The sequence below is a fragment of the Pan paniscus genome, chromosome 12 (assembly GCF_029289425.2).
Source record: "Pan paniscus chromosome 12, NHGRI_mPanPan1-v2.0_pri, whole genome shotgun sequence".
Lineage (NCBI taxonomy): Eukaryota > Metazoa > Chordata > Mammalia > Primates > Hominidae > Pan > Pan paniscus.
Window position 1 is genome coordinate 64,875,565 of NC_073261.2, and position 14,762 is coordinate 64,890,326.

Here is a 14,762-nt window from a genome sequence, read left to right on the forward strand (position 1 = left end):
GGTGTGTACCTTCTAAGTTAGCTTGAGGTTTATTTAAATCTCATCTTTTTAGCTTGCTGAAGTTGATACTATGCAGTTGCAAGTTTATATTGACTATTTGATATTGCTGTGTTTTTATTTGAAATGGGACTGTTAAACACATTTTTCTTTATATTGAGCAATAGAGCTGGAATATTAAAGATGTATGCATTAACCCTTGCATTTGGAACATTTACATGTCATAAGCTGCCTTTCAGTAAGTGGTTAGGCATTTCTACGGGTGTGTATTATATTTTGAATAAATTTTATATGGCTTTCCAAGAAACAATTAGAGCATTTGACCCACCGACTTTGTTGTTTATTTTTATTTTTTTGAGATGGAGCCTCCCGCAGTAGAGATAGAGTTTCACTATGTTGGCCAGGCTGGTCTTGAATTCCACCTCAGGTGATCCACGTGCCTTGGCCTCCCAAAGTGCTGGGATTACAGGTGTGAGCCACCATGCCCAACCTGACCTACCAACTTTGGATGTGAATTTTTTTCATTTATATTGAGAAGAATAGGGTCTTGGGCCACTAGATTGTACCAGTGCTAAGTCCGTATCTGAATCCATTGAAGATCCTGTTGGCAACGTCAGGACTTATCAAAGACACACAACTTCAATGAGAACCTTTCTTTGGAATTAATTAATTAATGATATGGAGCCTTGATCTGTCACTCAGGCTGGAGTGCAGTGGCACAATTTCAGCTCACTAGGAATGCATCTTTCTCTTCTCTTTCTCCACCTCCCAGGTTTAAGCACTTCTCCTGCCTCAGCCTCCCGAGTAGCTGGGACTGCAGGCACAAGCCACCATGCTGAGCTAATTTTTGTATTTTTAGCAGAGACAAGGTTTTGCCGTGTTGGCCAGGCTGGTCTCGAACTCCTGGCCTCACGTGATCTGCCTACCTCAGCCTCCCAAAGTACTGGGATTACAGGCTTGAGCCACTGTGCCCGGCTGCCTTGTTTGATTTTTTTTTAAAAGAGACAGAGATCCCCTCTGTTGCCCAGGCTGAAGTGCAGTGACACAATCATAGCTCGTTGTAACTTCAGTCTCCTGGGTGATGGGTAGAATTCTGCCACAGCCCAAGTAGCTAGGAGTATAGGCACGAACGACTGTGCCTAGCTAATTTTTTTATTTTTTGTGGAAATGGGGCCTTGCTGTGTTGCCCAAGCTGGTCTCCAGCTCGTTTCCTCAAACCCTCCTCCCATGTCAGCCTACCAAAGCTCCAGGATTACAGGTGTGAGCCATCGTGCCTGACTTGTTTTTGATTTTTGTATCGTTTTCTTCACTCTTTTTTTTTTTTTTTTGAGATGGAGTCTCCCTCTGTCACCGAAGCTGGAGTGCAGTGGCACAATCTTGGCTCACTGCAACTGCCTCTTGGGTTCAAGCGATTCTCCTGCCTCAGTCTCCCCAAGTAGCTGGGACTACAGGCGCATGCCACCACGCCCAGCTAAATTTTTTTGTTTTTATTTTTTGTATTTTTAGTAGAGACGAGGTTTCACCACGTTGGCCAGGCTGGTCTTGAACTCTTGACCTCAGATGATCTGCCCGTCTCGGCCTCCCAAAGTGCTGGGATTACAGGTGTGAGCCACCGCGCCCGGCCTTCTTCACCTTTTGTATCAAGCTTTTTAAGGAAGAGCTTAGAAAGCCAGTTTAAAGGAATTGAAATGTGTTATGTAAATGTCTGTTTTGCAACTGAGACCCACTAATTTATTTAGAACAAAAAGTCATAGACCAGTAATGGGTCCTTTTCTGTCAAATTTCAAGCTGAGCTGTTTCTGCTACTTAGAAACATTTCGATTTTCTACCTAGATATGTATTATATCATTGCTATTTATTTATTTATTTATTTATTTATTTATTTATTTATTTGAGATGGAGTCTCACTCTGTCGCCCAGGCTTGAGTGTACTAATTTATTTTTAAGTGCAGTTTAACATTGGAATTATTTATTTATTTATTTTGAGACGGAATCTTGCTCTGTCGCCCAGACTGGAGTGCAGTGGCACGATCTTGGCTCAGAGCAACCTCCGGCTCCTGGGTTCAAGCGTTTCTCCTGCCTCAGCTTCCCAGGTAGCTGGGATTACAGGCGTGAGCCACTGCTCCTGGCCTACAGTTGGAATTTTTTGTTGTTGTTTTTGAGACGGAGTCTCGCTCTGTCACCCAGGCTTGAGTGCAGTGGCGCGATCTCAGCTCACTGCATTGTCCATTTCCTGGGTTCAAATGATTCTCATGCCTCAGCCTCCTGAGTAGCTGGGATTATAGGCGAATGCCACCATGCCTGGCTAATTCTGTTGTATTTTTATTAGAGACAGGGTTTCACCATGTTGGCCAGGCTGGTCTGGAACTCCTGACCTCAAGTGATCTGCCTGCCTCGGCCTTCCAGAGTGTTGGGATTATAGGCGTGAGCCACCTGTCCGGCTGGAATGCTATTCTTAATTGACCTGCATTTATTTATTTATTTGGCAAGCCTTGAGGAAGGGATTTGGGGAATGAACAATGGTACTTGATCAAATAATCCTTGTACTAGGCAATCAGAGTTTCTAGGGCCACTGTACCTGGCCATGGGGGTTTTATTGATAATAATCTGTAAGGAACAAAAGGGTTAGTACTATTGGAATTATTGATTAGATGTAGTGAGCATTAAGGACATATGGAAAGTAGTTTGAAGTAAAATATATACAGTATAAGAGTCAGAATCAGCCAGGCGCGGTGGCTCATGTAATCCCAGCACTTCGGGAGGCCGAGGTGGGCGGATCACCTGAAGTCAGGAGACAGCCTGGCCAAAATGGTGAAACCCCATCTCTAGTGAAAATACAAAAAAAAGCCAGGTGCGGTGGCTCACGTCAGCACTTTGGGATGCTGAGGCAGAATAATCGCTTAAACCTGGAAGGCAGAGGTTGCAGTGAGCTGAGATCACGCCACTGCACACCAATTTGGGGTACAGTGAGGCTCTGTCTCAAAAAAAAATACAAAAAAAGTGGCCAGACATAGTGGCATCTACTTGTAGTCCAGGGTACTCAGGAGGCTGAGGCAGGAGAATCACTTGAACCCAGGAGGCGGCCGTGTCAGTGAGCCTAGATCACACCACTGCACTCCAGCCTGGGAGACAGAGGAAGACTCCATCTCAAAAAAAAAAAAAAGTGAGACTGTTGCATAGATTACCCAAGTTAATTCTTATAATTTAGTGTTCATTTAAAAGGAAAATTGATTTCCTACTTTTTGTTTTTAAAAATAGTATTAGGCTGGGTATGGTGGGTCAGGCCTGTAATCCCAACATAAAATGTGGCCAAGGCAGGAGGATTGCTTGAGGTTTGGAGTTCAAGGCCAGCCCCAGCAACAATGAGACCAGGAAAAATCAGCCAGGCATGGTGCTAAGCACCTGTGGTCCCAGCTACTCAGCTAGCTGAGGCAGGAGGATCGCTTGAGTCCAGAAGTTCAAGGCTACAGTGAGCTGTGATGGCACCACTGCATTCTAGTGTGGGCAACAGACCAAGACCCTGCCTCTAAAACAAAATGTAAAAAATATATTTTCCATTTCCCTATTCATTTTATGTATTTGTAGCATAAATGTTACTATGCATATTGACACTTAACACCATTAGATTTCTCTTACACGTATTATGTTGCTTTACTGCATTAGTAATATTTTTTTCGTAATTAGGAAAGTCCATAATTACTGTTACAGAAATTTTTTATTTGGGATATTGTGGGAAATGGCTAGTGTTGTCATAGTTAATAAAAATTATATAATTAAGTGCCATTGAAGAACCATAGTTTGAAAGTGAATTTAATACATTAGCTCATAGTTATACAATCTCACAAGCATTTTGCTGCCTTCAGGTTGTCAGTTTCCTGCTAATGCTAATGACTAAATTTTTTATTTTTCTTTTCAACGAAAATTTCACTCAGTTCTATATATGCCAGATGAGGCTTGGAACATACAGCTCTACAACCTTTAATTGCTTTTCCAAAAATCTGAACGCTATGAAAATGAAAAATCTTCATAATTTAACTGATTTGGTGACAAAGCGTAAAGTGAACAGATGTGAGAGTATTTGTAATTGTTAATTTTACGTAGTAGGAAATAGTAATTTGTTCAATTAGGGTTGCTACTTCATATCCTTTTAGTGTTTCAATATAGGTGTACCACACTACTTTTCCTTTAAAAATGTTCTCAGAATTTAATATTCTGCAACACTCTTGAACCCTGTGATTTTGGAGAATGGAACCTATAGTAGATGCTCAGCAAATTCATGATGCAAATTAAAATCAAGGATATGAGTATCATGTCTTAACTGTTTAAAGAGTAGGTTTTACTATGAAGAGATCCATAAGTAAAGAGCATTTGAAATGAAAACTTTTTCCTAAACTTCCCTCTTTTTTTTAACGTTGTGTGTGTGAAGTTAATGTTGTATTTCTAATATGAGCTTAATGTTACAATTAATGTATAGTGGAAAATAATAACACGTATATTAATTCATTGTTGAGACAAGAGTTCGCTCTGTTGCCCAGGCTGGAGTGCAGTGGCATGATCTCCGTTCACTGCAGCCTCCGCCTCTAGGCCTCAAGCGATCCACCGGCTTCATCCTCCCAAAGTGCTGGGATTACAGGAGTAAGCCACTGTGCCCAAGCCATCAATAAATTTTTATGGGTTAGAAGTTTGGGCCAGGCCTGGTGGCTCATGCCTATAATCCCAGCAGTCTGGGAGGCAAAGGCAGGTGGATTACTTGAGGTCAGGAGTTTCAGACCAGCCTAGCCAACACGGTGAAAACACGTCTCTATAAAAATACAAAAAATAGCTGGGTGTGCTGGGCGCAGTGGCTCACGCCTGTAATCCCAGCACTTTGGGAGGCCGAGGCGGGCAGATCACGAGGTCAGGAGATCGAGACCATCCTGGCTAACACGGTGAAACCCCATCTCTACTAAAAATACAAAAAAATAGCCGAGCATGGTGGCGGGCGCCTGTAGTCCCAGCTACTTGGGAGGCTGAGGCATGAGAATGGCGTGAACCCAGGAGGTGGAGCTTGCAGTGAGGCGAGATCGCGCCACTGCACTCCAGCCTGGGCGACAGAGCGAGATTCTGTCTCAAAAAAAAAAAAAATAGTAGCTGGATGTGGTGGTGCGTGCCTGTAATCCCAGCTGCTCAGGATGCTGAGGCAGGACAATCGCTTGAACCCAGGAGGTGGAGGCGGAGGTTGCAGTGAACCAAGATTGCACCTCTGCACTCCAGCCTGGGCAACAGAGCAAGACTGTCTCCAAAAAAAAGAAAGAAAAGGCCGGGTGCAGTAGCTCACACCTATAATCCCAGCACTTTGGGAGGCCGAGGAGGGCGGATCACTTGAGGTCAGGAGTTCAAGATCAGCCTGGCCAACATGGTGAAACCTTGTCTCTTATTGAAAATACAAAAATTAGCCAGGCATGGTGTTTGATGCCTGTACTCGGGAGCCTGAGGCAGGAGAATCACTTGAACCTGGGAGGCAGAGGTTGCAGGGAGCCAAGATTGTGCCACTGCACTCCAGTGTGTGTGACATAACAGGACTCCGTCTCAAAAAAAAAAAGAAAAGAAACACATGGAACCAAATTAGGATGAAAGAAACTGGAATAGCAGTTTGTTATAGGCTGGGCGTGTTGGCTTGTTCCTGTAATTCCAGCACTTTGGGAGGCCCAGGCAGGAGGATCACTTGAGCCTATGAGTTTAAGACCAACCTGGGCAACAATGCCAGATCCCATCTTTAAAAGTATGAATAGCACATTAAATTCATTGATTTTTTTTTTTTTTTTTAAGTCTCGCTCTGTTGCCCAGGCTGGAGTGCAATGACGTGATGTCTGCTCACTGCAACCTCCGCCTCCCGGATTCAAGTGATTCCCCTGCCTCAGCCTCCCGAGTAGCTGGGATTACAGGCACCCGCCACCACGCCCAGTTAATTTTTGTATTTTTAGTAGAGACAGGGTTTCACCATGTTGGTCAGGCTGGTCTCGAATTCCTGGCCTCAGGTGATCCACCCACCTCAGCCTCCCAAAGAATTGCTGGGATTACAAGCGTGAGCCACCGCACCCGGCTGGAATTTTTTAAAAATGCCAATACTGGTGACAGGATTAGAGTATATTAACTGATTTTACTTAGTCTTTCCATTCCCACATTAATTAGTTCTCAAAATTTATTTGCATGCTACAAAAGAGCTCAACAATTTTTTTATTACGTGCAATTTTTTTAATAGGAATAAAAAAATACGTTGTTGGCCTCATTATCAAGACGTCATCTGACCCAACTTGTGTAGAGGTAAGAGTTTATTTTGGAGCTTATTGGGAGAGCATAAAATCATTTAGATATTGAGTCTGACTACAACCTAATTCTGTCAAGACACATAGTCACACATATGCACAGTCAGTCATTTGCAGTAGAGCTGTAATCATTTGTTAGGATTGTCTGGTTATATTCTTATTTATACTTACCTCAGGCTCTCATTTAATCTTTTACTTTTCCTTAGAAAGAAAAGGTGTATATCGGAAAATTAAATATGATCCTTGTTCAGGTAAGCTTTAACTTAACTGTTTTCCTTAGAAGAATTATGCTTATTATTTGAACAAAATGTTCGACCTACTTAGGAAATAAAGTATACTAATATTTTGCAGAAGTAGTGACAGTATTCTTATAATAATAGGTAACCTACTGTCTAGTACTTGAATGTTAATTTGCTGTGGCAGTAATCATCAAATAACGTTAAAGCCATCATTTATGTGGCTGCAGTGTGGACTGTATGTTGGATTCTTTTTTATCTTTTCTTTTTTTTTTTTTTTTTTTTTTGGAGACAGTCTCCCTCTGTTGCCCAGGCTGGAGTGCAGTGGCATGATCTCGGCTCACTGCAGCCTCTGCTTCCCGGGTTCAAGCAATTGTTCTGCCTCAGCCTCCTGAGTGGCTGGAATTACGGGTGCTTACCACCACGTTTGGCTAATTTTTTGTATTTTCAGTAGAGACAGGGTTTCACCATGTTGGCCAGGCTGGTCTCAAACTCTTGACCTCAGGTGATCCACCCACCTCAACCTCCCAAAGTGCTGGGATTATAGGTGTGAGCCACTGCACCTGGCCGGATTGTTTTTTAATTTTCTGATATGCCTGTGCATATTTCCTTTGCATGTATGTCTCTGAGTCCTTTGATTTCCTCGTCCTTCTAATTGATTTCCATGCTTAGTCCTTAAACTGTCTATGTAGACTAAATTTATAATTTTTATGTTTATCTGTTTTCTATAGTAATATCATAAAATTTTTTCCAGAGAACCCTGGTATGTGTGGGGGAAAAAACAGTAATTTCTATTTAAATAAGACTTAGAAACATCCAAGCTTCCAAAAATTTTAGTGTATTCAGTAATTAACTCCGGCTTTTATTATACTTTAGAGCTTTCTGTTAGCCCTTCTCTGAATGGTGAGAGAGAGGAGAGAATATAAAGAAGGTTAACATGTATTTTTATAATCTGAAAAATCCCTTGTGTGTGCCATGAATAGTCCAGACTTGCATACAAATATAATGCAGTTCATGAGGCTTTTGGTTAAAAGTTTATTCAGGCCCCGATTGCAGTGCGTCCTCTCTTTTAAATTCATATATCCAAACCCTACTACATTTCAAGGCTCAAATTGCATCCAATAATAAGCTGGCTTAACCGGTCACTTTTTATCACCAATAGTTAATTAAATCCTTGAGTCTCCTAGGATAATTTCTTCTCTTCTTGTTTGAAATGGAGTGTCGCTCTGTTGCCCATGCTGGAGTGCAGTGGCACCGTCTTAGTTCACTGAAACCTCCACCTCCCAGGTTCAAGCAATTCTCCTGGCTTGGCCTCCCCAGTAGCTGAGACTACTGGCCCACGCCACCACCCCTGGCTAATTTTTGTATTTTTAGTAGAGACGGGGTTTCACCATGTTGGCCAGGCTGCTCTTTTTTTTTTTTTTTTTGAGATGGAGTCTCATCCTGTTGCCCAGCCTTGAGTGCAGTGGCCTGGTCTCGGCTCACTGTAACCTCTGCCTCCCAGGTTCAAGAGATTCTCCTGCCTCAGCCTCCCGAGCAGCTGGGATCACAGGCATCCGTCACCATGCCTCGCTAATTTTTGTATTTTTAGTAGAGACAGGGTTTCACCATGTTGGCCAGGCTGGTCTTGAACTCCTGACCTCATGATCCTCCTACCTCGGCCTCCCAAAGTGCTGGGATTACAGGCACGAGCTACCACGCCCAGCCTGGCCAGGCTGTTCTCAGACTCCTGGCCTCAAGTGATCTGCCCACCCTGGCTCCCCACAAAGTGCTGGGATTACAGGCATGAGCAACCGCGCCCGGCCTCCTAGAATAATTTCTACATATCTATCAGGCAGATACTAATACACAGACAGACCCATTAGACAGATTGGACCTTTCATTAGGATAATTGAAAAGGGTCCTGCGGTGATTAAGATAAAAGACTTTATCTGTGTTTTGTTTTCTACCCAGTAGGGTGAAGAGGGTGGCACATTTCTTCCTTTTAATAAAGGAGGAGAAAATGAAAAGTGATTTATCCTTACTCCTGCCTTTATCCATTACATAATTTCTTTGAAGTTTGTTTTATTTGCCTTTGAGAAATGAAGTGCGATTAACATTTCATGTCTTATTTTAGATACTGAAACAAGAATGGCCCAAACATTGGCCAACTTTTATCAGTGATATTGTTGGAGCAAGTAGGACCAGCGAAAGTCTCTGTCAAAATAATATGGTGATTCTTAAACTCTTGAGTGAAGAAGTATTTGATTTCTCTAGTGGACAGATAACCCAAGTCAAATCTAAGCATTTAAAAGACAGGCAAGTAATAATTATGTTTTAGAATTTTAAAGTGATTTCTCAAACAATTTCAAGCAGTTTGGATGTAAATTGTAGATATTTTAAGGAACTATGATCAGTAATATGTTAAATTGCTTGTGGTGGTTTTCAACTGCAGATTAAGAAATAGTCCTAGACAGGGCCTAATAATTTACCTCTGAAGGTTGAAAAATGAATTGTTCAAGATACACTTCAGGAATTGTTTTGTATGGTAACTAGTTTAATAGGTTCTAAGCAAATGATTTGTGTCCAAACATACGTATTAGTTATTTTATTTTATTTTGAGACAAGTCTTGCTCTGTTGCCTGGGGTGGAGTGCAGCAGCGCAATCTTGGCTCACCACAACCCCCACCTCCTGGATTGAGGTGATTCTCTTGCCTCAGTCTCCCAAATAGCTGCGACTGCAGGTGCGTGCCACAGAGCCTGGCCTCAAATCAGTTATTGTCTCTGCTTCTTTTCAGTTCCCCAATTGTTAACAATAGTGTTCTTTTTAAAACAAAACAGAAAACTAGATTTGCCTCTAATAGTAAGCAACTGGTATAAACTATAGGTACACTTCCATTAAGTTTTAAACATTTGTTGTAGTCATTAGGAAATCTTTTTCCCCTTGGGTTGCCCAGGCTGGTCTCAAACAATCCTTCTGCCATGGCCTCCCAAAGTTCTGCGATTACAGGCATGAGCCACTGTACTGGGCTTTAATCATTTTTATTAGTATTATAGATAACTGATACTTCTGTGTCTTCTAAATCTGATATTTTTGTGGTTTTTTTTTTTTTAGCATGTGCAATGAATTCTCACAGATATTTCAACTGTGTCAGTTTGTAATGGTAAGTGTTTTAAATTTCATTTTTAAAAACAATAATAGGAAAGCAATTATTTACAAGTGTGTTTTGTTATAGGAAAATTCTCAAAATGCTCCACTTGTACATGCAACCTTGGAAACATTGCTCAGATTTCTGAACTGGATTCCCCTGGGATATATTTTTGAGACCAAATTAATCAGCACATTGATTTATAAGGTATAGTGAATACATTTCAGTTATTTGTCACCGGATAGCCACATATATTCTTTTCACATGTAAAGCTCTCATCTCTGCATTCTAAACCTTATTCAACCTTGTTTCTAACACGAGGACGCTGCTCAGGAGAAATTTCCCATATTCACACCTAGTAAATTATTTAAAGTGAGTTTCAAATCTGATTCTGCCACTTAGACCATGTAATTTTATGAATTCATTTTGAACAATGGATTTGATTATATTGCTTTTAGTTGAGTAAGTTACAGTGAGGTAAGTCAAGTGCTATTTCTGAAAAATGAAAAGTTCATCTTTTAACTGATAATTTAAAATTGATACCATGTTATGGCTTAAGTTCTATAATGGTTTAGCCTGGGCAAGTTGGTGAAACCGGTCTCTACTAAAAATACAAAACAGCCAGGCGTGGTGGTGCATGCCTGTAGTCCCAGCTACTCGGGAGGCTGTGGCAGGAGAATCTCAAACTCAGGAGGCAGAAGGTGCAGTGAGCCAAGATCGTGCCACTGCACTCCAGCCTGGGCAACAGAGCGAGACCCTGTCTCAAAATAAGTAAAGTTCTACAGTGGTTTATCCAGAGATAATCACTGTTACCAGTTGGTTGTATTATATTTTCAGATGTTTTCTTGACTGATATAATGAATAAATTAAGTATCTAATTGGAACATTATAACTTGACCTCTTCAACTTCGTAGTTTAGTTTGGTAACATAATATGGATTTATAGTATTTGAATGATCAGTTTATTGCTTAATTATGTAAAAACCTTTCTATTGTCAACAGTCCTACAGAGAACATTCTCAGACATAAGATATTATGCAATTGTCCAAACATTAATTTATTTAAATATTTTAATGTTTAATCACCAGATTATTAGGTATGTTTAATTTTAAGGTTTTAATGCCCCCTGATTTCCAACCACAGACGATAACTGTTTATCTTCTCAACAATAGAATATATAAGCCAATTTTCCCATATTCTTATTACTCTTAGATATATTGACCATTTCCCAAAATTCTAAGCAATCACAAGTTTTAGGTCCTGTGTAATTACACAGAAAGTATAACATTCCTAAAAGTCATATCACAGATTCTAGGAAAGTTGTTAAGGAGCCTTGTTATTTTAGGACACATCAAAAGAAAGCAGTTTAGGCCGGGCGCTGTGGCTCACGCCTGTAATCCCAGCACTTTGGGAGGTCGAGGTGAGCGGATCACGAGGTCAGGAGATCGAGACCAGCCTGGCCCAACGTGGCAAAACCCTGTCTCTACTAAAAATACAAAAATTAGCCGGGCGTGGTGGCATGCATGTGTAGTCCCAGCTATTTGAGAGGCTGAGGCAGGAGAATCGCTTGAACCCAAGAGGTGAGGTTGCAGTGAGCCGAGATCAAGCCCCTGCATTTCAGCCTGGGCGAGCGAGACTCTGTCTCAAAAAAACAAAAAAAGTTTGCTCCTGAAGCATTTACTGTATACTGAGTAGGCAATAAAATTCCCTCTCAGTATATCTGCATGATAAAATATGTTCATTCACTTGGCCTGTTTTTGACGTCTACCCCTATATTTAATTGTTAAAGCCTTTTTCCTTTTAATTGTGAATTTTAAGTAAAGTGTGTATCAGGCCAATTAATTTTATGGTTCCCTCCCCCCTTTTAAATAGTTCCTGAATGTTCCAATGTTTCGAAATGTCTCTCTGAAGTGCCTCACTGAGATTGCTGGTGTGAGTGTAAGCCAATATGAAGAACAATTTGTAACGCTATTTACTCTGACAATGATGCAACTAAAGCAGGTAATATAATACTATCTTGAAAATTGGCTGAATAATTTTAGTGCCTTAGAAAATACCAAATTCCAAATGAGTTATTTTAGAACGACGTATCAAAGATAAGCCATAATCTTTTATTACATAAAATTTGTAGTAAGCTACAAATTTTTATGATGTTTCCAAAAATTTCTTAAAATTCAGGTTTGGGGTGTGTTGTGGTAATTTATTTCTGCACACTTTAGGAGCTTGGTCTTTTGGGAGATACCTGACCAGACAGTGGGAAACCTGGGACTTGTTCCTAACATTGTGTCTGAAGGAATTCTTTTCAGCCCTAGTTTGATTGGTTATCTATTAAATGATCTAGAAGGTTATTCATAATACTGTGTTCATGGCCAGGCATGGTGGTTAATACTGTAATCCCAGAACTTTGGGAGGCCAGAATGGGAGGACCAGTTGATGCCAGGAGTTCGAGACCAGCCAGGACAACATAACCAGACCATCCCTACGAAAGATTTAAAAAATAGCTAGCTGTGGTGTTGCACACCTGTAGTTCCAGCTACTCTGGAGGCTGAGGCAATAGGATCGCTTGAGCCTATTAATACAAAGTTAAAATGAGCTATGGTCACACTATTGCACTCCAGCCTGGATGACAGGGTAAATCCCTGTCTCTTTTAAAAAACAAGGAAAGATAGATTACTATGTATGTTTGTGATCTGAATGAATGAATTGATTATTTTTACATTTTTCAATGTCAGTGAGAAAGGGATAAGTCCAATACTAGAAAAATTTAAAGGCTGTGATAGCGGCCTTTAATTTATTTGAGAAGAGTCAAAATCTAGGTCCTAGAGATATAAGAATAGGTATACTGGACCTAGGAGTTCTGTATGTGGTTTAATATTAGCAAAAGGGTGTTGGGATATTAGGGCTTAAAAATAATAGTGTTGGCTGAGTGCAATAGCTCAGACCTTTAATCCCAGCACTTTGGGAGGCTAAGGTGGGAGGATTGCTTGAGCCAGGAGTTTGAGACCAGCCCGGACAACATAACAAGATACCGTCTCTACAAAAATGTTAAAAATAAGCTTAGTGCGATGGCACATACCTGTGGTTCCAGCTACTCGGGAGGGGCTGAGGTGAGAGGACTGATTGAGCCTAGGAGGTGGAGGCTGCAGTGAGCTTTGGTCGTACCACTGCACTCCAGCCTGGACAGAGTGAGACCTTGTCTCAAAAAAATAATAAAATATAAGTGTCTTTTGTTGTTTTATAAAATGCGAACTGATCGTCCCTTTTAAAATTTACAGATGCTTCCTTTAAATACCAATATTCGACTTGCATACTCAAATGGAAAAGATGATGAACAGAACTTCATTCAAAATCTCAGTTTGTTTCTCTGCACCTTTCTTAAGGAACATGATCAACTTATAGAAAAAAGATTAAATCTCAGGGAAACTCTTATGGAGGTAAGATATGTGGAGCTTTTGCTCCTAAAATTCTGCTCTGCCTACTAATAACTCTTAAAAGTGCTTTTTTTCTAAAATGTATGTACCTTTTGAGATTTCTGATTACTTAATATTTGATCAGTACATTATATATATTCTCAATTCTGAATTACAGTTATAAGCCCAGTTTTCTGATTTTATGTTCTCCATAAAGCTAGGACTAAAAATTTATAATCAAAATTAAATTACTAATTATTATATCATTTCTAAGGGTAAAATTTCAAAGACCTTATTTTAAAATTTCAGTTTTAATTCAAATAACATGCATTTGTTCATTTAAGATATACAATTCATCGTGTAATCCCAGCACTTTGGGAGGCGGAGGTGGGTGGATCACTTGAGGCAGGAGTTCGAGACCAGCCTGGCCTACATCGTGAATCTCTGTCTCTATTAAAAATACAAAAAAATTAGCTGTGCGTGGTGTCACATGCCTGTAATCCCAGCTCCTCAGGAGGCTGAAGCACAGGAATTGCTTTAGCCCAGTAGGCTGAGGTTGCAGTGAGCCAAGATCACAGTACTGCACTCCAGCCTGAGTGACAGAGCAAGACTCTGTCTGAAGGAAGAAAATGTCTCTCTCTCTATATATATATATAAACTTAAGTATATATATATATATATAAACATAAGTATATATATATACACACACACAATTCAGTGGCATATTAGTATATATACAATGTTATACAACCATTAATACCTAGATCCAAAACATTTTCATCACCCGAAGGTGACCCTTTACCCATAAAACAGTCACTTTCTCCTTTGTTCTCTCCCCAACTTCTGGCAACCATTATTTTGGTTTCTGTCTCTGTAGATATATCTATTCTGATTATACCATATAACGGGAATCATGCATGTGACCTTTTGTGTCTGGTTTCTTTTATTTGGTGTTGTGTTTTCAATGTTCTTCCATGTTGTAACCTGTATCAATACCTCACTTTTTATCATGTCTGAAGAATATTCTCATTGTATGAATATTCAGTATTTTGTTTGTTCTTTCCTCTGTGATGGTACATTTGGGTTGTGATACCACTTATTGGCACCCAAGGCCTTTTAAATAAATCGTTCCATTAGGAGACATGATAAAAATACGTATTGATCAACTACTATGTGAGAGATTTTTGAAGTGCTTTAGGGCATGTCAGAAGAAGCAGAGTTACTCCAGAGTTTGCTGTCTATTTGATAAGTATTGAAATCTGAGTTGTGATGAATAAAACATGAATTTTTATTTTCCCTTAAGGTGTAACAAGTGAAAAGCAATTTGAAGTTGGTAATGTTTAAGAATTATTTTAATAGTTTTGGTCTTCTGTGTAGGCCCTTCATTATATGTTGTTGGTATCTGAAGTAGAAGAAACTGAAATCTTTAAAATTTGTCTTGAATACTGGAATCATTTGGCTGCTGAACTGTATAGAGAGAGTCCATTCTCTACATCTGCCTCTCCGTTGCTTTCTGGAAGTCAACATTTTGATGTTCCTCCCAGGAGACAGCTATATTTGCCCATGTTATTCAAGGTAACAGAGCGGTTGGTTGAGTGTTCTTCCTGTTGCATACTGTGGTTTTGAGGTCTGAATCCAAATACTTCTAATCTGTGTAAATAAATTAGCTATAAAAAGAGAACCCAAC

The 14,762-nt window shown here is 40.2% G+C and overlaps 1 protein-coding gene across 4 annotated transcripts in view; it reads left to right on the plus strand.

Annotated features, from left to right (window-relative positions):
- XPO1 (exportin 1) overlaps positions 1-14,762 on the plus strand; it is a 60,706-nt gene that overhangs the window by 29,999 nt on the left and 15,945 nt on the right. For all 4 annotated transcript variants that reach the window (XM_055108354.2, XM_034953220.3, XM_003830870.6 and 1 more), the window contains 8 exons: positions 6,239-6,300; positions 6,509-6,553; positions 8,655-8,836; positions 9,633-9,681; positions 9,754-9,873; positions 11,538-11,666; positions 12,941-13,099; positions 14,453-14,650. In XM_055108354.2, the coding sequence (XP_054964329.1) occupies positions 6,239-6,300; positions 6,509-6,553; positions 8,655-8,836; positions 9,633-9,681; positions 9,754-9,873; positions 11,538-11,666; positions 12,941-13,099; positions 14,453-14,650 (944 nt within the window). The remainder of the gene's footprint in view (positions 1-6,238; positions 6,301-6,508; positions 6,554-8,654; positions 8,837-9,632; positions 9,682-9,753; positions 9,874-11,537; positions 11,667-12,940; positions 13,100-14,452; positions 14,651-14,762) is intronic.